General features: G+C 34.0%; 2 protein-coding genes across 2 annotated transcripts; both read left to right on the top strand.

Moving 5' to 3' along the window:
• Nucleotides 1–8,671: 8,671 nt before the first annotated feature.
• Nucleotides 8,672–14,099, top strand: LOC121243931 (translation initiation factor IF3-4, chloroplastic-like). Its single transcript, XM_041141993.1, has 9 exons — nt 8,672–8,992; nt 9,075–9,114; nt 9,305–9,364; nt 10,582–10,634; nt 11,708–11,763; nt 11,860–11,893; nt 12,454–12,526; nt 12,617–12,709; nt 13,711–14,099. The coding sequence occupies exons 1-9, from the start codon at nt 8,718–8,720 to the stop codon at nt 13,864–13,866; spliced, it is 840 nt and encodes a 279-aa protein (XP_040997927.1). The 5' UTR covers nt 8,672–8,717; the 3' UTR covers nt 13,867–14,099.
• A 4,012-nt stretch (nt 14,100–18,111) lies between these two features.
• On the top strand, nt 18,112–24,366 carry LOC121243929 (cellulose synthase A catalytic subunit 7 [UDP-forming]). Its single transcript, XM_041141992.1, has 13 exons — nt 18,112–18,272; nt 18,401–18,596; nt 18,724–18,923; nt 19,073–19,172; nt 19,631–19,757; nt 19,923–20,189; nt 21,193–21,538; nt 21,628–21,891; nt 22,000–22,212; nt 22,313–22,523; nt 22,621–22,817; nt 22,912–23,265; nt 23,582–24,366. Exons 1-13 carry the CDS (start codon nt 18,198–18,200, stop codon nt 24,161–24,163), a joined length of 3,132 nt encoding a protein of 1,043 aa, XP_040997926.1. The 5' UTR covers nt 18,112–18,197; the 3' UTR covers nt 24,164–24,366.
• The last annotated feature ends 832 nt before the right edge of the window (nt 24,367–25,198 follow it).

Genomic DNA, 25,198 nt, shown 5'->3' with positions numbered 1-25,198 from the left:
ACGGGGATTGTAATCCGATGTGATATCTTATATATATTATAAAAAAAATAATTTTATAATTTAATATATCATATCAAATTATATTAATTTATAAATTAATTTTTATGATATTTCTTTACGATATATATTCAATATATTTGAAATGAATTTACATGTTAATTATTTAAATAAAGAAAATATATATTCAATATATTTGAAATGAATTTACATGTTAATTATTTAAATAAAAAAAACTTAAATGTTTCTATATAGTCATGCATTTTTTCTTGATATATTCATCGAAATCTCTATATTTTAGAAATCATGAAGATAACAAATGAATTGATGATGAAAAATACTTCCTCCCTCCCCTGTTTGAAAGATTATTACAGGTTAAAACTCTTGATACTAATAATAATCAAAATCAAAGTTTAAATTTAAATTTAAAACTAATTCCCTGTATCAACATAATAGATCATTATAACGCTTAAGTTCTTGTAATTTTTTAAGACTTAGAAATTACCATGTTCAATTTATTGTAACTTTTACAACTTGTCTTAAATCTCAAAGTTCACGGATAAAGATGGAATGGAATAACTCCATTGTACCTAGGCTTGTACAGAAACCAATGGAATTGACCGTTGCCTATGTGGACCGGCCGTCAGAGTCTAAAATCGGCCAAAACTGGTAGAGAACTGGTCGGCCGACGATATAAAAATAAGAAAACCGATGCCAACCAGTTCAATTTCAATCTGAACCAAACTCAAACTGCTAAACCGGCCGATTATATATATATATATATATATATTATATTATACGTATATAAAACAATGTCGTTTCATTTATAAAAAAAAATTAGATGAAACGACATCATTTAGCTTTTTAGCCAAAATGCATTGTTTTATCCTGAGATTAATAACCTTCATTCTTCTTCTTCTCATGTCTTATTCTTTCCTCTGGTTTTCTCCTCTGCAGGTTCACTTCTTCCCACCAACGATCGGGTCTGCTGCTCCCCTCCTCTTTCATAGAGACGCCAACGGAAGACCGACGAACTACACCAATTTACATCGAGATCGAGGCTATTGGTTTCCCCCCCCCCCTCCCCCAATTGGCCGATTCTAAGTCTCCCCAAAACTCGTCGGTGTGGCATTGGTTTTGCACCGAAACCGCACCGACCATGTTGATTTTCAACCCTAATTGTACTTGTCCAACACCATAAAACTTAAACCTTTTATAATCTTTAGATATTGAGGATAAAAGATTGTTCTTCCACCGTAAATCCGTTAAAACTACTAATGGAAAGGTATATTGTCAACACGCGACTTAGTGTTGTATATGGATGTCACGTGTTTAAAGAAGAATAAAAATAAAAATAAAGTTATTGTGATTGAAAAAGCATATGTCATTTTTTAAAAGAAATCAAAGCTGAAAATAATAAAACACAATAATATAATTCCAAAAACATGAAAAAAAAAAAACAAGCCAACAAAATAAAAATAAAGAGAAAAAAAAATTAAAAATGGAAATACAGGTAAAAACCCTAAAAATCCAAAACTTTAGAAAAATAGAAATGAACATTAGAGAGAGAGAGAGAGAGAGTATAAGAACAAAGAATTTAAAAAATGAGGGTGGGGAGGGACTACCCCTAAGGTGGGGGTGGAGGAGACCTTTGGTGCCACCCTGAAAGGAACAACAAATGGGTCTCTTAACACCCTCTCATTGCATGAATAGTTGTCGAGAAAAAGACGAAATACATTCATGACAATAATTATAAGGTGAGGATTCTCATTCTCTCTACCCATAAAGGTGATGTTGTTCATTCAAGTGGAACTCACATACGGTTGCACCACTAGTAAGGGTGGCTTGGATAATTAAATGCTGTCAATTCATCTCATCTCATCTAATCATTATAAAATTTTCAAACTTTTAAATAAAATATAATAAAAAATTTAATTTTTTCAAATCTTAAAACAAAAGTAATATTATAATAATATTTTTCATCTCATCTCCCCTTATAACTTAACTTACTATCCAAACCTCTTCCAAATCTCCACCATCTAGTCACAATGAATAAGGGCAAAACTCTTCCACAGGTGGTACAACCATCTTGTAAGCTATCATAGACTCTAGTATATAAAAGGATTAAAAAGTCATATTTGAAAACCCGAAGATCTTTTTGTCTTGACCCTTGAAGGCTACATTATGGCCAATTTTTTTTAATGGGGATCTTTTTATTGGCTCTAAACATTTTTTAATTCCAAATAACTATTAAATTGCCCGATATGAGAGATTTACGTAACATAAATTGTAGATTAAACTTCTAAGATATTTAGTTTTAAAGCAACACGCAATGAAATATATAAGATATTTAAATTATGAGAAATACTTTAATGATAAAAAGATTTTATAAAATTAAATTTATAAATTGATATATTTAATGTGATATATTTAATTATAAAATTATTTTTATTATAAAATAAATCTAACGTATCATATAAAGTATACATTTAATATTTTAAAATATTTTTATAGTTGTATCATTTCTAGTAATTATTTGTGACTTTAAAAAAAAAAAAAAACTATGCCTCTTTATCGGGAAATGTTATGCATTTCGAGTTGAGTTTTGTAATTGCAATTTCCTAACTTATCAATATCCTCCTCACCTTGGCTTGACAAGCAGACGAGGAGAATATTGGTATTTCATCACCAACACAAAAAGATTTTCAAAAATCCCATCTGTTTCCTCACGAAAGTAGGACTTTTCCCAAAAATACCAAAAGTTGCCGAGGCGTTTCCAACTCCTTTGCCCTAACTCTTACCTGTTACCGGCTATGGGCCCCACACGTTCTCTGACGGTCAGCCTCAGCTGGCCGAATCTGATCGAACGACAGCAAATCCCTCTACCCACACGTGTCGGTCGACTTCGGCTTTCGGTCTTTTCTGCAGCCCCACTACTCCGCCCTAACTGGGTATGGCAGGGGTTTGGACTACACGATCGTGCCACGTACACCCTTACGTCACATTCCATTGTCGTTTTGTCTCTCTCTTTTCTTTTTTTTAAGAATCATACTTGAGATATTATAAATTTTATAATTAAACAAACAGATATGCCATCTGTTAAAATAAAAGATAAACTAAATAAGTATTTATTGTGAAAAATTATATTTATCATTTTCTAAATATTTTCAACGTGACATTAATTAATTGATCCACAAATAAAATATAGTATATAGATTTTAATAATTTAACATCACATCATAAAATAGTTCTTGAAATAATAAGAACATAACGGTTAAAAAATGGTAAGTAATATCAGTCATTTATTATATTGATAATGTGTCATCAATCACGTAATTAGCTCTTTGCCATTTCAACTCAAAAGAAGGATTCTACAATATAATAAGACTAATACTACCTGCAGTTATTGAGTGTATAAATATAGTTAAGTTGTTTTAAAAAAATAAAATCTATTATTAAAAAAATTAATTTTTTTTACGTGAGTTTCTTATTTATTATTTTTTTTAAAATAAATATACAGTATTTACATACTCACAAATCACAACTATAACTATTATTTCTCTATAATAAATGATTGATATTACTTACCTCATGTAATTGATGACATTTTTCACATCAATCATTTATTCTCATCAATCACTTATATTAGCTCTTTGCCAAATCGACCATGTGATTGGTATTAACGCCAAATTTGAGATTATGTTTTCGTGTTGGTTTGTGAGTCTAAATCCGTGCTTTATTAGTATATGGTTTTATATTTAGGGAATGTTTGGTAATGTATTTTATCTCATTTTATTTTATCTTATTTTATTTTTAAACATAGCTTAAATATAAACACTTTTAAACTAATCATTGTAACTTTTTCAAGCTAATTATTATAATTTTTTCAAACTTTCAAACAAAATATAAAAAATAATTCAACTTTTTCTAATTCTAAAATTAAATGTAATATTAAAAAACTATATTATAACAATATTTTAACTTTATAATATTTTTATTCAACATTTTATTTTTTATTTTCCAAAACCTCATAAAATATCATAATTTAAACTCTTTTACTACTATTCACAAACTATTTTATACTATTAATATATTTCTCATCTCATCTAATTTCTTATGCATCCCCTCAAAATATTTTTCAGTGTAAACATGAAGAACGGAATAGAATCAAACTAATCTAACTAGAGGGCAACTAATAACAAAAAGCTTGATTTGGAGATTGAGGCCATGTTTGATTTACTAAAAAATGTTTAAAATATTTGAGAATCTTTTGAAATGAGATTTTGAAAAAGAAGAGAGAAATTTTTGAATAAATTCGTATGGAAAATAAGCATTGTGATGCCAAGTCCAGCCTAAACAAACAGAGAATCATAAGAAGAGAGTCTCATAAAAGCTTCACATGACAATAACATTTTGGAAAGTGAAAATATTGGAACAACCTACCCATAGGTAGCCCAAGAGATAAGGGTGAATTAGTGTCCATGGGCCTCATGTCATAGGTTCGATTTTTTCTGAAATCAAACTGAGATTTAAAAAGAGGCCATGGTGGTGGGTTGTTGTGTTAGTCTTCCTAAGAGTTTGGATTCCATGTGTGAGTTCTAAAGGAAAATGTGTGAAGTATCAATGGGGCTGGGCAAATGACCCATGCAAAGCTCTACCAACCCTAATTTTGAAAATATTAGCCGTAAAAGATAGTTGGAATTACACGTCAAAACGTAGGACTGAGCTCTGACTCTGGCGGAGTAGTCCGACTCGGGTCAGAGGCCAAAATGTGCTCCGACTTCGACTTCGATCAGAGCTCGGAGCACGGAGCTCAAAGCCCAACTTGGAGCAACGCACAAGATTCGGTTACCAATTTGAAACAAAGGAAAAATTTTTACTTCAAAATTCAAAAATCAAACAAAAACATGCAAAAAAAATTTTTAGGCAGAAATAGAAAATGTATCGCATATTATAAAAGGAAAAAAGAAAAAAGAAAAAAGAAAAAAGAAAAAGAAAATGTATGGATCAAAGGGGGAGAGAGAGGGGGGATCGAAATGTTAGAAAAAAATAAAACCGTGCAAGACCTGGTCTCGGACTCGAAGTGGTACTCCTCGTTGGACTGTAACACACAGCAACACCTATTTGAAGAAGAAGTAAAGAACATTGAAGAAGAAGAAGCGAAGAACGGCGTCCAGAGGACGAAGTGAGAAAGAGTTCTCGTGGGGTCTGGGGAAATTGGAGATGAGTGAAAAAGTTTGGCCCTTTGGTTGGGATCTGGTACAATGTCGTTTAATTAAAATACCTCAAAAAAAATTTGTTCTAGGGGAGGGGAGGGGTCAACAACCATTAGGCCAATGGAACAACTTTAATTTATTTTGTAATATTAAATATATCTATCGGAGTCGGAAGTCTAGAGTCTTGTTCAACTCCAAACTCTAACTCCAACTTTGACTATTTTTACCCTCTAACTCTAACTCTGAATCCAAACTCAGTTTTTTTCTGACTCCAACAGAGTCGAAATCAAAGCGGATGTCGGCCAAAGTCGGAGTCGCCGAAGTTTTTGCCTACCCCTACTAAAGCGTGACTCGACGATAAAAAGAATGTGATGACATCATGGAAGACTCACTATATATCTATTAAAAAAAAGAAAGATGGGTTATAAGGAAGAAAAAAAAAAAGAAGAAGAAAGAAATATTTGGATGGATGTATAAAACGTTCATGATAATGAAGTATCTTGCGCCAGGAGGGCATTTTGTGGTTGTTGGCACAATTCACTTTTGTTTAGTTATACAAATGAGATGAGACGAGACGAGACGAAAGTTGAAAAAAAATATTGTTAAAATATAATTTTTATTTTGAGATTTGAAAAAGTTAAATTATTTTTTCTATTTTATTTAGGAGTTTGAAAAATTTATAATGATTAAATGAGATGATTTGTAAAAAACAAAAAAAAAATTAGACCTTAATCTAGAGATTGATATTTGAGATAAAGAGCAAACCACAATAACGTTATTGATTGATACCTCAAACTCTCTAAACACCATTGGCACATACACACTTTGGAGTGATGATAATAGAATAGATGGAAATGCATGACTTAATTATATGGTTTCTTACATCTTCCAGGGTAATCCATATGAATAATAGTCCTTCTAGGGGATGTTTGGGGCCTCATATCAAACACAAAATTTTTAGACCATTTCATCCACTGAGATGAGATAATATATCCAAACGGTCATTCATGTAAAACCCAGTTGTTGAACCGAAGGTTTCAAGTTTCATATAATTATATATCTATATATAGATTTTGATGATAACAAATGAATTCAAGCATAAAGGAATCTTAAGTTCAAATTGTCAACACATTGGAGCCAAGCATATCAACAAATTAAGCATGGGCAAGAAATGGAACAAGCTTATAACTAAAGCTCTTAGAGTAAGCTTGTTCCATTTAGTAAGCTTGTTCCATTTATTGCTCATGCTTGATTCGTTTATGTGATTGGCTCTATTGTGTAGACAACTTGAGTTTGAGATTCCTTTATGCTTGAATTCATTTGTTATCATCAAAATCTATATGTAGATATATAATTATATGAACCTTGAAAGCTTGGGTTCAACAACCTCCCCCTTTTTAATAATGAAAAATACTTAGTAGAACTTTGAAGCCTGTAGTAATACTTAAGCTTTCCCTGAGAATGTGCGTTAGTTTTTCAAACAATTGATAGACATAATTCCAAGCATATATAACAAGCTTAACAATTCAAAGAATGTTATTTTAAAATAAATCATAGGAAAGAACATATTAATGTTCTAGTTTAAAACTTATCCCCCTTTTGGCATCATTAAAAAAGGAACCACAGTAAGCAATACCAATAGATTGATGAAAACGACGAGTTTGTAGAAACTGTGGAGAGTTGAATAATTGGAGATGCTTGGGTTCCGACAAGTATTGCAAAACCTTGAGTCGCCCATATCCTGACAAGTGTTGCAAAGTCTAGGCCTAACTCTATGGATATAGTGCGGAAATAGATTCAAATTCACTTGACGTTGTTAACAAACAAGATTTTGCAAGAATTTAAAGGCTCAAAGTTTCTATTTAAAAAGACCATTTTCACCCATTATGCTCATTTCAAATTCTTTTTGCATGCTCTTAATAAAAACTTGACACATATTTTTATTAGTAACACTAAATATTATATCATCCACATAAATTTGAATAAAAAGAATATCATATTTTTCGTATTTAATGAAAAGGGTTGTGTTGATTTTTATTTCTCTTGAAAAACATTTTTTAATCAAAAAATCACTTAGTCTCTTATACTAAGCTATAAAGGCTTGTTTGAGTCTATATAGTGTTTTTATGAGCTTGAAAATATGATTTGGAGAAATATAATTTTCAAAATCTGGAGGTTGCTCAATATATACCTCTTCATGTATAAAACCATTCGACTTAATTATATGGTTTCTTAGATCTTCTAGGGTAATCCATAGGAATAATAGTCCTTCTGAGGGGACGTTTGAGGCCTCGTATCAGATAAAAAATTCTCAGTCCATTTCATCCACTGAGATGAGATAATATATTCAAATAGCCGTTCACGTAGAACCCAGTTGAGATCTGTTTGTTTCAAAATTTTCGAATACTGTTCACTGATATAACCATTTACACACAAAACAATATATATTGTCCCCTCTTCTGATTATACCATTCCTCCAAACATTATTTTGGTTTTCCCTCTTTCAAACGCCATGTTCCTCCGGACATTATTATATACATTACAATACAAATAAAAAAAAATTTTCATAAAGAATTCTATTCAGCTGAGCTCAATTCAACATTCAAACGTAACCTAAAATGAGTTTAATATTATTTATGAGAAATTAAAAAATATTGTGAATTCCATATAGAAGGTTGTGGATCTCACGTATAAAGATGCATTGAGTTGAATTGAGTTATGAATCTCGCGTATAAAAAAACTGAACTGAATTGATTTCAACTGAATCTTGCAACCAAACGGGACATTATTCTCTCTAAAAAGTGAGGCACAAGTGACAAGTGTGGACTTGTTGGTACTATTAGATTGCGTTTAGATGTTAAGTTGAGTTCAATTTTTTATAAATAGTAGTGAGTTGAGTAGTAGATGAAATTATATAAGACCCTTCTAAACTAAGTTTAAAATGTGTATAGATTTTAAGATGAGTTTAATACTTTTTATGAGAAGTTAAAAATGTTACGAGTTTCATGTATAAAGATGTGTTAAGTTGAAAAAGATTTTAGTTCTATATGTAAGGAGGTTTTGAGTTGAGATGAGTTTAGTAATTTAAGAGTTGAGCATTTGGATATTAGATTCAATTTAAAATTAGACTGAACTCAATTGAGTCTTGTAACAATGCAACCAGGTATGTTTGGATGATAAACTTATCTCAACGCATTATTACAATTTTTTCAAATCTCAATATAAAATATAATAAATAATTTAATTTTTTAAATCTTAAAATAATAATAATATTAAAAAGTAATATTTTAATAATATTTTGTCATTTCAATTTAATTCAATTTAATATCTAAACGCAGTTTTAATGAACTTTTACTAGTTTGATAAAGATAAAGGACTTCAGGACCGGCCGACCGGATCGAACCGAACCGACCCGACAAAGAAATCATCCCAAAAAAGGTAGATAAGTAAGAAATTCGTAAATTATGCGACAAACTCGCACAGTGGAAGTCTAATCTTGACGCCATGGCTGGGATCGCCAGCTGCTTTCCATGCAAGCCCCTTTTGACACGGACCCTCACGGCGACGCCTTCTTGTCTCGATTCCAAGCTCTTCGGAGTCCGCCTCTTCAACATAGGTACCATCAAGTCGAGCTCCATATCTCTCTCCTCAACCCTCGGTGGCCCCTCCATCACCGCCCGGTACGGAGGCGGGTTTCGCTCCTCTGGCCCCAGAAATTCGAGGCAGTACCAGAAGAGCGACTCAGATGACGAGCAAGCACTTGACATCTCCACCATTAGGTACTTATGGCTGTGTGTGTGTGCGTGCGTTCGAAGTTGGATTCGATTAAGAATGAAACTGAGCTGTTTGGTTTTGAAATAGGTCAGCCACTGTGAGGCTAATTGATGAGAAACAGAATATGGTGAGTGGCTTTCTTTTGTTTGGTTTACGCTCGCTTGGTAGCTGGGAAAACGCAGGAAAGTGGAGAGAATTGCGAAGTATCTTATCTTTTTGTCTATCTTTAAATGTCACGTTTGTGTGCTTCCTTGAGCTGCGTTCTTAATTTCTGAGCTAATGTCATAGTTCGGAGATTGATGCTGTTATATTCGTAGGTGGGAGTGCTATCCAAAAATGAGGCTATTCAAATGGCTGAGGATGCCGAGCTTGATCTGGTAATCCATCTTTTAGTGTGATTTCTTTGCTCTCTGAACAAGTAATTGAGTGGCCGGAAAATGTGCAAAAAAAAAAAAAAAAAAAAAAAAAAATCGAGGGTTACACGAATGGTTTTTTGTTTTTGACTGTTGTTTGTTTAAATATGTGGCAATACACTGATAAAAAAATATGTGGCAATATGCTTGTTAATGCACATTCTGAGAATATCCAATTTTGTGGGTGGCTAGACTCATGAACGCGAGTTTCTATGTGCTTGTGTTGTGGTTATGCCTATGATGGTAGGCGCTGAGGATCATTTTTAGGTTGCGTTTGGGTAGTGAGGTGATTTCAGATATTCTGTGAATAATAGTGAAATAATAATGATAAAATTGAATAGTAGTGAATAATATTCAAAAGTAGTGAAAAGTAGGCGAAAAGTAATAATAAAATAATAAATAGTAGTGGAGTGTATCCCACAAGTGAATAGTGAAGAACTATTGCTGTTGTTCAGTTTTCCATTTTCTTTTAATTTAACTACTGGTTCTTGTTCAGTTTCAGGCATCTTGGCTGTTTGTGTAGTTGGTTTCTGGTTTTATCAGATGCCCATATTTTTACATGCTGAGAGTCAATATTAGCCGATGAGCCAATAATTCTTCCCTCTCTTAGGGGAGCCAACGTCATGGATTTAGACTTGTTGGGGTTATGAGTAACTTAACAAAAGTGGAAAAAAAAAGAAGAAAGAAAAAAATGAATGTCGATTTTAATCCAATACAGACATTGATTTATAAAAGAAAAACTGTCTACTAAAACCCATGAGAATAATGATATACATCAGATGAGTTCCTGCTTGTTTGTAGAACAACCGAATCATCCTTTCCGACGACTCTTGTGGAATTTTGCTCAACCAAAGATTCACCTTTTTGTTTTTATGACATATGCATTGGGTGATTAGGCAATGCTAGGTCTCCAATGTCAACTTCTGCTTCACTCGCCTTCAGTATATTTTTATTGAAATTCTTATCACAAATTGTGGAATTAAAACCATTAATTTTTCATAGAAGGCATGAACTAGTTGCTCTTCGCATCCAATACACTGAATGTAAACGGTGAGTCTCAAGTATATAAAGTGTGTTACTTTCTATGTAAGAAAATGAAAGGTTTATTTTTTTTGAGCTTCTAGTCTATGGTTCTTTCTATTAATTTATACAGGAACTTATTTGCACTTGGTTTTTTGCAGGTCATACTATCCCCAGATGCTGATCCCCCTGTTGTCAAAATAATGGATTACAAGTACGATGTACTTTACCATATTTTTTGGGATGAAGTGTTGTTATATATATATATATATATAATTTCTTTATTACTTTTATTTTTAAAAAATCTGCTACAATTTTATTTTTTCAATTTTAACTGTATGTTAGCCATCTGAAATGAAAATTAAGGCCTCATTTGGTTATACAGATTAGATGAGATGAAAGTTGAAAGTTAGATAAAATATTGTTAAAATATAATTTTTTAATATTATTTTTGTTTTGAGATTTGAAAAAGTTGAATTATTTATTGTATTTGGTGTGAGAGTTTGAGAAAGTTGTAATGATTAGATGAGATGAGATGGTTTGTGTAACCAAACGAGGCCTAAGTTGATGTAATTCATGTGTTTATGATTCATATATAGTTTAAAAAAAAATTGACAAGTATTTCAAGTGTCAAGCAGTAAATGAAATCAAAAGCCCTATCTACATGAAGTGTGATGTATGGTCCCTTACAAACTCAAGGTAGCTTTTATGTGTAGATATTGTTCACCCAATTGTGTTCTTATCTGTTCACGTGAAATAAAGTATCCCAGAGGGGATGTATGGTCTGTTGCTAATGATATCTTTGCTATATTGGAACCTCAATTTTTTTTTTTACCTCAAAATGGTAATAATTTCACAAATGAAGGGCTATATGTTTATTTATGTTGTAGGACACTTCTCCTCTAAGAAGCATTATCAATTCGCTTTCGCCCCTTTCCCCTTTGATATTTAGTTCGGAAGTTACATGCTCATCCATTGGGTATTTAATTGATGACCTCATCCTCCAATCCTTTCTTCTGAGGGGAGGTAGCGCCATTTGACCCGGGAGATTGTTAGGCAAAACAATTACACTAAATTACTAATACAAGAATGGTACAAAGGTAAAAATGAAAGTGTTGTCCTTGGACCTGGACCGTCTTTAGTATCACTTATGATAAAATGACTGTTGGATCAAAATCTATATATTTCTCAATCCGATTTAAAAATTTTTCCCTCTTGTTGAATGTTCATGTTGGGGTTATTGAACCTTAAAAGACCCTTTGATCCTTATCTTTTCTCTCTTTTCAGTAAATATAAATATGAACAGCAAAAGAAGAAAAGAGAACAGCAGAAGAAAAGCGCTGGTGAATGTCTTCCCTAATTAGACTTTGCTGATTTTCTCTGATTTATGTTTCCCAGATTTCAGAAAGTTATTGACAAAGTCTGCTTTTAAATGCTAGCCAATCGCGTGGATTTAAAGGAGCTCAAAATGGGGTATGTAGTCAGTTTCATTTATGATTCTTTTGGCTAAGTTTTTCTTTGATTTTTTTGGGTCGTTGCTCTCTAATTACTAAGATTGCCTGGTTATCTGGAATTAATTATTATTATTATTTTTTATTTTTATTTTATCGGGAAACAAAATTTTTTTGATCATAAGAATAGGCAAGAGCCCAAGTATATGGAACATATACAAGAGCATCGCCTATGCATGCTAGTTTACTGAATCTGGAATTATGTATGCAAAAACATTTCTTACTTGCAAGGAACGGCTCAAAGAGGGTGGGTGGATGCTACGACATATGGCCAAAATGCAACCAACCATAATAAGGGTTAGTTGAAACCTAGAGTGGCCAGGTCCCCTAATCTAACCATGAGATGTTAAATTCAGCAATATAGGTTTTAAGGGGATGCATGTATGCACTTTTTTTATCTGCATGTTTCAAATTCTCTCTTTAAGCCGTAATTCGATAGCTGAGGCATCCACATACTTTATACTATTCAGTGTCAGTTTGTAAATGTTTTTCATTAATTGATTTTCTTCATTTTCTTTGCAGTTACAACATCGATCAACATGACTATTCTGTTCGGTTGAAAGCTGCAAGGAAGTTTTTGAAAGATGGTGACAAGGTTGCTGGGATTTTCTTATGATGTCAGCATGTAGTATACATATTGAAATTGTCTTTGTGATTTGAACATTTGAGATATCAAATCTTGCAGGTTAAGGTTGTAGTGAGCCTGAAAGGTCGTGAAAATGAATTCAGGAATATTGCCATCGAGCTTATCAGACGTTTTCAGAATGATGTTGGAGAGGTACTCATGACATAGCCACATAGGTTTATATTCCGTCTTTTTTTCCCTTCTGTTTTTTGGTAAGTAGGCTCTTCTTTCACGAACAAGAACATGAAGTACATTGTTAAATAATTGACTAATATGTTTGGAATGGAACCATTGCAGCGCCGATATGGTGCAGTTTTGACTAAACTTTGGAAGACTAATTCTTTTCGATCCTCATTTGCAATTTTTGTCAGATAATGCTTGATCACCACATATTAAGCTAAATTTAGTTAAAAGTAGTCTCTAATTCTTGTCAATTCTCAATTGTAATTTTTTCAGATGAATGCTTGATCACACGTATTAGATCAATCTCAGTTGAAATTCATTTCAGTTAAATCTATATAGGGAAATCATGACGCAGTCATTCATTCTTGATACTGTTTCAAAACAGGTTTGTTTAATCTCAAAAGAATGGTCAACTATAGTTGGCTTGGTATCATTGGCTTCAGTCTTCTTCAAAACTCTCCCTCCATTGCCTTTCTATTCAGACCAGGGGTGCCCACTCATTTTTCTTGAATATCCTATGAAATTCGTCATTAAGGTTACGGCTAGCTTTTCAGTGAAGTCCACGATAGATTTTATCAGAGAGACCTAGAATTGACTCTTACTTCCATCAGGGCTGGGGGAAACCATGGGTGGCAGCAGGACCATCCCTGCTATATTTCTGGTTCTCACCTGTGTACCAATTAAAAATTTAGTCAAGTAAATTACCAATTAAAAAAGTCGCCAAGTAAATTTGGCAAAAAAGATTGTGTATTTATGGATTTTCAATAAGTGACCTGAGCAGTCTTGTTTGGTTTGGGTGTTTGTGGTTCACTTCACTCTTGTGATTCTCTTCTAGGTTCAGACATTTCTGTCATTTTATTTATCTTTTTGCATTTTTACATCAATGCCTGTCTTAAGTCTTGGTTATTCCTTTTTAAAGTGTGGTAACTCCCTTAATTCTGTCTTCAATCTCCTGTTGGGTTGGTATGCAGCTTGCAACCGAGGAGGCCAAAAACTTCCGTGACCGGAACATATTCATAGTTTTGGTTCCGAACAAGGCACAAAAAGCTCAAGAACCACCAAAGAAACAAGAACCACCAAAGAAACAAGACAAGTCAGCGGCAAATGAAGTATCAGCTAGTGTCTGAGTGCAGTCCAAAGTTTCATTTATTATGGCCATGGGGTTTTAGCGATAGCACAGTTACCGGGTGATATTCATTTTTGTTCTTCAACTTGATCAAGGATCCAGAAGCCTTGTATAGCATTAGTTTAACATATGTACGAGAATATGTTTACTAGGCTTTTAATAATAGAATCTACATTCTCTGTTCTAACTTGTAGTACTAGAGTTCTGGAAGCGAGTTTGGACCATTGCTTTAAAGATTGGGTTGTTATCTCCATGTCTATACCAGCATGTTGTCTATTCAAGCATTTTGAGATGGATGCAAGTGGGGCTAGTACACAGGTGGTTGTATCCCAGCTACTGGATGGGAACTGTGGAGAATGATCCATAAATCAAGAACGTAAAGGCAGAGTTTGGACACCAGTATGAGGTGAACTCACATTTCCTTTTATAGCTGTTAGAATCAGTCTCCATTTATTATGGTGGTATCCATTTTAGGATATATGCAACCTTGACATCTTCTGTGGTATTATGCCTGATTATTTGTATTCTTCTTGAATGACGTTGAGGAAGGAGATTGGAATTTTATTCAATTAAACAAAGGTGAAGACCCCCAAGCATTCAAAAGCTGAAGGAAGGTTGTAAGAGTAAATACTCTTTAACACAACCCTTTTTTTTTTTTTATTTGCCTTTTGCAAATGTTCTTTTCTGTGACTGAGTTTGAATCCATGTCTTAAAACTTGCATACTTTGTGTTGCAGTGTTCTGTTCTTGTATTTTATGCAGTTTTCCTTGGGTGGGTGATTTTTTTAACATGATCCGTGAATTCAATACAAATGTTACACGAAATTCACGAGTCAAATTAGAGTTGACCCGTGCATAATCTGAACTTGATTTAATACGATATGAACCCAACATGCAACATTTCGAATTGAAATTTGTTGTCACAACCTAGAATCTAACATGATTCAAATACGAAATTAGTAGATTAGGATTAAGGAATTAGACACGCCAACACGGCAACATCGTTGTTTGACATGACTGAATTAGCTTCTTTACCTTAAACCCGAAAGGCATATTTCTGAAGGGGATAAATATTTGGTTGGAATAATTGCCTTGGGGTGAAAACGCAAGGCCAACTCACAAATGCTACCCCATTTTTGCATGTGCATGATCTAATTTGTTGTGGTTATATATACATATATATATATAGAGAGAGAGAGAGAGAGAGAGAGAGAGAGACGTATGTACAAGTAGGAGCAGCAAGTCTTTGTCTAGATAGAGAGACTTTAACTTACACACCTAACGATTTGGGGTTTGGCTTCGTTTCTAAGTTCTTGCATTCCAAGCATTCCTACTCTCTACATGTAACCTCTAAACTGCTGCGGTTTTGAAAGCAATGGCTTTCGTACTTTTTTAAGTATTTTGGTTGGCAGGTTGTAGACTCTCTCATCCCCCCATGCTTCTATTTACAATTATTTGCAATTTGATTTTGCATTTACTTATTCCCAGACAAATAATAGTTTGTTGACATTATAAAAAGATTTTACGGTTCAGTCATACTATATACTATATACTATATGAGTAGTACTAGGCTACTGCCCAGCATGATAGTTGGGTGTGCCGTCTAGTATAAATTTGTCTTTTTATTTTTTTATTTGTCTTTTTATTTTCATTTTAAACATATTTAAATATTTTCAAAAAATAAAAAATACATCAATATATTAAAAGTCAATTTCTTAATTATTAAGTAAAAAATATTAAAAAATAAATAAATATATGAACGGTTAAAATGAAAAGATAAACTCAGACGAGATATTAACATTTCTTATATATACCTTCGTTTCACTTATATCTTACTTTCATGATATGACAATATTTGTCAACCATTAAATTCAGTTTTAATTTTTAACAATTTCAAAAATGGATGTACGATACCAATAAATAGAAGTGGGATAAGAGTGCAGGTAGTATGTATCATTTTCTTTTATGGCTTAGACAAGAAACGACCAATGATTCCAATGTTATATATAGTCGTGAAGTATGTAAATATAATGTAGTCATTTTAAAAAAGAATAAAATTTACTATTTTTTTTTCTTCCTTCATATAGATCTTGTATTTATTCATTTTTTTAAAAATAATTGTGCAGTGCTTATGTCCTCACGACTGCAACTATCATTTTTCTTCCTTTATATTGCATTGTCACCCGATATGCTTATACCGACCCATCCGTCTTTTTGCAGATTTTTTCGGTTCGGTCCGATTCGATTCATAATGGAGAGAACTTGTTGTTTTCATAAAATGTGAATTAATAATGAATCCTCTTATATTTTTCAAAATTAAGAAAAGTAAAATTTTAGAGAAATTTATCTCACGAATTATGCTCATTAACAAAATTAATGAGCAATTAATGAGAGCAAACAGTCTCTAGTTTCAACTCATCATGTTTGGACTTTCTGCAGCATTAATGCATGAACTCCAAAACTTGGTTCGAGGATGCAAATTATGCAATCTTTAAGAGCATCCACATCAGCATTTAATCCAAAATTTGGCTAAAAAACCTTTAAAATCGTCCCTGTGAAGGTTTTGGTTTTAAAATATCACTCATTTTAAAGTCTAAAGTTCAATATCTTATAAGTGCAAATAATATTTTGGAGCCATATTTTTAGTAAAAAATCAACGATTTAATCAATTTCATATAAAAAAATTTATGAGAATGCGGTGTATAAGATCGAAGTTTACTTTGTAGGTGTGGATCTGAATGGCCTACCTTGAAGAGGTTCACAATATTAAAAAAAAAAAAAAAAATCACCCTCATCAAACTAACTCATTAAACAAATAAACATTAATTGTGGCTTCTATATACTGGTTAGCCAGTCTATACTGACGTACGTAGTCTGCAGGCTAGATATATATTTTTTTAATCTTTTATATATAAAACATCGATGTTTTGTATTTCTGAAAAGAATACAAAAGTAAAGAACAAAATAATAAAAGAAAAGACAGAAGAATATTTAATTAAATAATAATAATAAAAAAAAGATTGGTAGAGGGAGACAAATATATATAGTGTTTAAATAAACTAGAAAAAGATGTATAGAGTGAGCCAAGACTATGTTTGAGTAGTGAGAATATTTGAAAAGTGTTAAAAATATTTGTGAATAGTAGTGAAAAAATAGTAAAAAAGTAATAATAGAATAATGAATAATAGATAAAAAGTAATGAATAATAAAAAAATAGGTAAAAAGTAATAATAAAGTAAAGAATAGTAATGAGAATACTTGAAGTACTCTTGGTATTCAAACGTAGCCTTACGGTCTCTTAAAAATCGGGTGCCTAAATTAAAAAGGGATAAGAGGGAAAAAAGAAAAAGATCAAAAAAGAGAAAGACAGATCTTAATTTTAGGCTGATACTAAGAAAACGAGATTGTATTATTGTTCTATTTTTTGAAATTTTTTCTAGAAATAAGTGGCAAAATCATGTTTGAAAAAGAAATCAAGCTTCCCATTTTTCACCAAATATATATATATATATAATTAATTTTTGGTTCATTTGAGGTTCATCCTATTCGTGAGGTACGTACCTTAGGCGACAAGATCACTAGCTAGGCAACATGCATGCTACCAAAAAAAAAGAAAAAAAAAAACCTTCTTATTCATGATCAGTTATTTATTATAAAAATAATTATTTTTAAAAAATAATTAATTCTTGTCACAAATAGTTATTTTTATTATAAATAATTCTTAAAAAATAATCATTTAATTTCTCATTCTCTTTTTTCCGAAATCTCTTGTTATGGGGCAACATATTTCTGCCTCGATCAAGTTAATCAGCTTGTAACTACTATACACGGCTATATAAATACATTAACGTAGTAATAATTCTACATATCAATTAATTAAGTTGATCCAAACCACATAAGATCATGTCCGGAGATGCCATATATATGGAATTAGGCTGGTGTACATGATGCATTCAATACATATTGCATATTAATGTGATTCACGTGTATGTATATAAATTAATGAAATAAAGAATTTTATTTTTAATTTTTTTAAAACCATGATCCAATCGATCTAAAACAAAATGGACGTATTCTAGCTATAAGGTGGTCGTTGGAAAAAGCCTGGCGGTATTGAAGGCATAGACGGTAGTTGAAAAATAGAGGAAGCTTCACTTCATGGCAATGGAGACCCTGCAACCAACAACAACACCCTTATGTGGACGCATTAGGTGAGAGATCAGGAACTAAAGCTCTTATGCCCTCCGACCCCTTCATTCATAAAAAAGAAAGCCATCCCCCCCTCACCACCTCACTTTCAGTTCATCTTTCTCCCACACCACCACCGGCCACCATGGAAGCCAGCGCCGGACTTGTCGCCGGGTCTCACAACCGCAACGAGCTCGTTGTCATTCATGGCCATGAAGAGGTAAATTAACCAACCATCGAGATGGAGCAAAGAAGTTTTGGTTTTAGTCGATCGATCAGTTTGTATATCTATATATTTACGTGGCTAATGCATGTATATGTATCTTGGTTTTTGTGGTTTTGTTGCAGCACAAGCCTTTGAGGAACTTGGATGGCCAAGTCTGTGAGATTTGCGGCGATGACGTGGGGGTTACAGTGGATGGAGACCTGTTTGTGGCCTGCAATGAGTGCGGTTTTCCGGTGTGCCGGCCATGCTATGAGTATGAGAGGAGAGAAGGGAGCCAGCTTTGTCCTCAGTGCAGGACCAGATACAAGCGTCTCAAAGGTATTACAAAACATGCACATGAACGTGTTCAGTTTACAAATTACAATGGCAAAGAAGACAGCAAACTTATATATATTGGTTTTTTTAAAACTTTTTTTTTTTTCAATATTTTGGAAATATTGTGAAGGGAGTCCGAGGGTTGAGGGAGATGATGATGAAGAGGATGTTGATGACATTGAGCACGAATTCAAAATCGAGGATGAACGCAACAAGCATAACCAGATTGCAGAAGCGATGCTTCATGGTAAGATGAGCTATGGAAGGGGCCCAGAAGACGATGAAAATGCCCACTTCCCACCAATTATTTCCGGTTCTAGATCGCGACCGGTAAGGGAAAAAAGCTCATGCTTATCGTTGATCAAATGCTTAAAATGAATCCAAGATTGTTGCTTTTTGCTCAGATATGAGATAATTTTCAATCAAACAGTACTATAAACAAGTGAAAAAAAAAAAACTATTTGCATGCACGCATGCAGGTGAGCGGTGAATTTCCTATATCATCGCATGCGCATGGAGAGAACGCGCTATCTTCTTCGTTGCATAAACGAGTGCACCCATATCCAGTTTCTGAATCTGGTAGGTATCACTACTCTTCCCAGAATCCCACTATTATATGTAGGATCTTTGTAACTTTCTTGCGATCCATATGAGAAACCCGAATCAAGATCTTCTCAAGTTCTTGTTTGAACTTGATCGATCGAGGGTTTTAAGTAGGAGAGAGATGATATGCACAAAGTGATTCCTACAATATTTATTGAGTATTTAATATTGCTGAACTTTCTGATATTTCATGCAACTCCTCAACTCAAAAAGCAGAGGGAAGTCTAGCTATACTATCTTTTGGCAAAACTAATTTGTTGGGTGCTGCAATTACACCCCTGATAAATTGATAATACTCAAATTTCTGAAGTCAAGTTCTCAGAGTCACCTTTCTTTCCACTTTTATCAATTGAAGTTTTTGTTCTAAACTTTCGAATAAGATGAAAAATATATACTTTCTGAGAAGAAGTAGCTTTTCTTGCAAAATATTGCAGGAAGTGCAAGGTGGGATCATGATCAAAAGAAAGAGGATGGTTGGAAAGAGAGGATGGATGACTGGAAAATGCAGCAAGGCAACCTGGGGGGCCCTGAACCAGACGACTACGACCCTGACAAATCCATGTGCGTACCAAATTATCCAACTGGATCCATTTATTCAAAGACTTGTTCATACAAATCCTTGGCCGACTTAATTAAAACGAGAAATTGCACCCATACATGCAGGATAAATAATCCAAACATCTAAAAATAATATGTTAACTGATCATGATGATCATGATCATGCAGGATAGATGAAGCTAGGCAGCCTCTCTCAAGAAAAGTACCGATTGCTTCTAGCAAAATCAATCCTTATCGGATGGTGATTGTGGCCCGGCTTGTTGTTTTGGCTGCTTTCCTCCGATATAGACTAATGAATCCGGTGCATGATGCCTTTGGGCTCTGGTTAACATCTGTGATATGTGAAATTTGGTTTGCAATTTCATGGATCCTTGATCAGTTCCCGAAATGGTTCCCCATTGATCGTGAAACCTACCTTGATCGTCTCTCTCTCAGGTATACCGATTTGTTTTCAAGTATATATATATATATATATATATATATATATATAGAACCTAGAACTACATAATTATTTGTGTTTTGTAGAAACTGTTTGAAGGTAGAACAGCTGACTTTTTGGTAAACTCTTTTCTGTATCAACAGATTCTCTTCCAAAAGTTCTGTAACAGAGCCTAGTATATATATATATATATATATATATATATATATATACTATTTTCCAAGTGGTTTATTAAAAGGCTATAGTGAAATGAAAAAAAAAAAGAAGAAAGAAGACAAGAGCCTCAACGGGTTTGACAAAAGTACTTGTAGCAGTTCTTTTTTGTCTCTTTTTTTGACAAAAGAAAGAATGCTTAACTTTATTTTCGCATATGAGATGAGATAAGTTAAAATTAAAATTAAAAATTAAAAAAAATATTTTATTTTTAATATTATTTTTATTTTAAAATTTAAAAAATTTGAATTGTTTATTTTATTTTATGTAGATATTTTAAAAAATTATAATGATTAGATGAGATGAGATGATTTGAGAGAAATTTTGAAAACAAACGAGTTCTCCCCATAGGAAAGCACAAAGCAGTTCTGGTGGCAATCCCTCCATTTCAAGTTTGAAATAAATAGTAACCATTTAGTGTGAAGTATATAATATTTGATTATTTCATTTGTTAGCATAATGTAAAATTATATAAAAAAAAAAAAAAAAATACTTCATATTTTATTGACACTGATGGGTGGGTTATTGGAAGTTGAGTTGAATAGGATCCATGGCATATGTGACTGAAGAATGTGCTGCTCCAATCAAATAGCTACAGGTGTAATTTGTAGAGCACATCATGTGGATTTTTGCCTGTACAGAACTGCTAAATCACCCTGAACCAAAGGACAATGTTCCTTTGGGCTTAAGGATTACATTTAAGACTTCAAAGAACTTTGACATAAAAATTCTTCTGTTAAATGTCTCCTGAAGTTCTATTCTGAGGTTTACTAATAACTGACACAGGTATGAGAGGGAAGGCGAGCCAAATCAACTGGCTCCAGTAGATGTCTTTGTCAGTACTGTGGATCCCATGAAGGAACCTCCTCTTGTTACAGCCAACACAATCCTTTCAATCTTGGCCATGGACTACCCGGTTGATAAGATCTCATGCTACATCTCAGATGATGGTGCTTCCATGCTCACGTTCGAAGCCTTGTCTGAAACTGCAGAATTTGCTCGGAAATGGGTACCTTTTTGTAAGAAATTTTTGATAGAGCCTCGAGCCCCGGAGATGTACTTCTCCGAGAAGATTGATTATCTCAAGGACAAGGTCCAGCCTACATTTGTCAAGGAGCGTCGAGCTATGAAGGTCTGTACCAACTCCATTAATGTCATTCCCTGATAAAGTATCTGTAAGCAACTTTACATAATATATTCTGGTTTTGTGGTGCTTGACAGAGAGAATATGAAGAATTCAAGGTTAGGATAAATGCCCTTGTGGCTAAAGCCACAAAGATTCCTCCAGAAGGGTGGATCATGCAAGATGGGACACCATGGCCAGGAAACAATACTAAGGATCACCCTGGTATGATTCAGGTCTTTCTTGGTCAGAGTGGAGGTCTTGATGTTGAAGGAAATGAACTTCCTCGTCTTGTCTATGTTTCTCGTGAGAAAAGGCCTGGTTTTTCACACCACAAGAAAGCCGGTGCCATGAATGCTTTGGTAAGAGTTTCAACTTTCAAGCACCCTCTGCCTTCTATTCAATTAAAACTTCCTTACCTTTATAAACTTCCGTTTTTATGCTTCTTTTAATACTCTGTTAATTTACAGATTCGCGTCTCTGCTGTGCTTACCAATGCTCCTTTCATGCTGAACTTGGATTGTGATCACTATATTAACAACAGCAAAGCTGCTCGAGAGGCCATGTGTTTCTTGATGGACACCCAGATTGGAAAAAAGGTTTGCTATGTCCAATTCCCTCAAAGATTCGATGGTATTGATAGGAATGATCGTTATGCCAACAGAAACACAGTCTTCTTTGATGTAAGTCAGTGTTAGAATCTCACCATAGCAATTGTTCTTGTTTACTGGTTTGTTTTAATAAGAGTAGAAATAATGTTATTTAACTCCTTTTCTTTTGCAGATTAACATGAAAGGTCTCGATGGACTTCAAGGTCCTGTATATGTGGGCACAGGATGCGTTTTCAGAAGGCAAGCTCTATATGGCTATGACCCTCCAAAAGGTCCTAAGCGCCCAAAGATGGTAAGCTGTGACTGCTGCCCATGTTTTGGACGCCGCAAGAAGCAAAAATATGCCAAGGACGGGGCAAATATAGAGGAACCAAGTCTACAAGGTTATTGGAGATCTTTGTCTTGTTTAATTTTATCTTTTGTATGCAATATTGCTCCCTACCATATATCTTATCTACACATACTTCCATGTTTGAGTAGGAATGGATGATGACAAGGAGCTGCTCATGTCCCAGATGAATTTCGAACAGAGATTTGGACAGTCTGCAATTTTTGTGACTTCAACCTTAATGGAACAGGGTGGTGTGCCTCCTTCCTCCAGTCCGGCAGCCCTGCTCAAAGAAGCCATTCATGTAATCAGTTGTGGCTATGAAGACAAAACAGAATGGGGTCTTGAGGTAATATTAACAACTATTCAATGTGCCTCCAGATTTCTCTTAAAAAATTTCTAATGTGTATAACCATTTTTTGTCACTACTTTTGAATGTGCAGCTTGGCTGGATTTATGGATCTATCACAGAGGATATCCTCACAGGTTTCAAGATGCATTGCCGTGGTTGGAGGTCTATATACTGTATGCCAAAGAGACCTGCATTTAAGGGTACAGCTCCAATCAACTTGTCAGATCGGCTCAACCAGGTGCTTCGATGGGCACTTGGTTCCATTGAGATCTTTTTCAGCCACCACTGTCCTGTCTGGTATGGCTACAAGGAAGGGAAGCTCAAGTGGCTCGAGAGATTTGCCTATGCCAACACAACTGTTTATCCCTTCACCTCCTTACCCCTCCTTGCATACTGTACCCTCCCTGCCATCTGCTTGCTCACCGATAAGTTCATCATGCCACCGGTAATATTATAACTGCCATTCTTTACCTTGAAAGATGATAATTATGTGATTTTGGACTCAAGATGATTATAAAGTTCTTAACCTCATACAAAGGAACATAACATTGCATGAATTATAACCATTTATTTAGATAAGTTAAGAAGCACTCTAGTCCCAAACATGATACACTGAGATAAATGGATATAATCCTTAATCATATGAAAATTGGAAAAAAATAAATAAAAATATATAGTTTACAGAAGTTCCAAGTGTTTTTTGCTGTGTCTGCCAATAAGATTATTCTCATGTTATCATTCCTAAATTTTCCATAATCCAGATAAGCACTCTTGCGAGTCTCCTCTTCATTGCCTTGTTCATGTCGATCTTTGCTACTGGTATTCTCGAGCTGAGATGGAGCGGAGTTAGCATTGAGGAATGGTGGAGAAATGAACAATTTTGGGTCATTGGTGGTGTGTCAGCACATCTCTTTGCTGTTGTGCAAGGTCTCCTGAAGGTTTTGGCTGGTATTGACACCAACTTCACTGTCACATCCAAGGCAACAGATGATGAGGATTTTGGAGAATTATATGCCTTCAAATGGACAACACTTCTAATCCCTCCAACCACTATCTTAATCATCAACATTGTTGGAGTGGTAGCTGGTATCTCAGACGCCATAAACAATGGGTACCAATCGTGGGGACCTCTATTTGGCAAGCTCTTCTTTTCCTTCTGGGTGATTGTCCATCTCTACCCATTCCTTAAAGGTCTGATGGGGCGGCAGAACCGGACACCGACCATTGTTGTCATATGGTCAATCCTTTTGGCTTCCATCTTCTCCTTGTTATGGGTCCGCATTGATCCATTTGTGATGAAAACCAAGGGACCTGACACCAAGCAATGTGGAATTAATTGCTAAAATCTTCACATTTCTAGAAGATGTGTGACAGAAATCTGGTTTTTATGAGTATGATGTATGAACCTACAAAGGGTTGCAGAAGATTGAATAAAGAACGAGTGAAATTTTATGTGCTGTAAAAATATTAGGTACCCAGTTTTGTAAGTGAAGCAAAGAAAATGTTGCTTACTATATACTTTTGCAAAAACATTGAAATTAATTCACAGTTCATGCATCAGAAACTTGAGTTTTTCCTTGTTTATTATAGTCACAGCCTGGGATTTAGCTCATGGAAGCTAATACAAGTACAGATGCAAGAAAACTTAAGTAAATACAGTAACAAAGCTTGGGGAGAATACACTTGCACCCTCCAATAAACTGATACATTGCACTCTCCAATTACCAAAAACTGACAACTTGGGAAAGCTAGATGCTTGTTCCATCCACATTACCTTGCCAAGTGTAGAAAACAATCTTTTCACCAGAGTCTTAACAAGAACAGATGCCATCCTTGAAATGATAGAATCTGTTAGCATCTCTAAAAACAATAATTCTCTCTATATATAATCCTAGATATAAATTTAGTCGCGTTATGGCAATCTAAACTCGGAGGTTCCTAGTGATTCTGATTTAAGTTCTAGGTTCAGTAGAGATGAAAACAAATACAATGGCCAATTTCTCACTATGCACCTTGGCTATTACCTCCTCCTCTTCCTCCTGCTTGTCATGCATAGCAGTGACGGTGATTTAAATCCAGCTTCTCTCATCTTTCCAGTCCATAGGTGTGTAATTGGTCTGGTCCGGTCCAGTCGGGGGGTTATGGACCAAAAATTTCGGTGCTGGCACGACCGTTAGATATTGGTTGAGTTGATCCATGAACATTTTTTTTCCTGTTTTCTTTTTTTGATAAAAAAATTAATACAAAAAATTAACTAAATTAGTAAAATTAAAATTAAATCATCTCTTTAACATTTTATATATGGTTAATAAATATTAAATAATTTTATTGTATATAAGGTCAATGATGATGCATTTGGTGAAAATTATATATTTAAC

The sequence above is a fragment of the Juglans microcarpa x Juglans regia genome, chromosome 8S, assembly GCF_004785595.1.
Source record: "Juglans microcarpa x Juglans regia isolate MS1-56 chromosome 8S, Jm3101_v1.0, whole genome shotgun sequence".
In the NCBI taxonomy this organism is placed as follows: domain Eukaryota; kingdom Viridiplantae; phylum Streptophyta; class Magnoliopsida; order Fagales; family Juglandaceae; genus Juglans; species Juglans microcarpa x Juglans regia.
The sequence above is the reverse complement of the archived record's forward strand: the minus strand, read 5'-3'. Positions and strand labels throughout refer to the sequence as shown.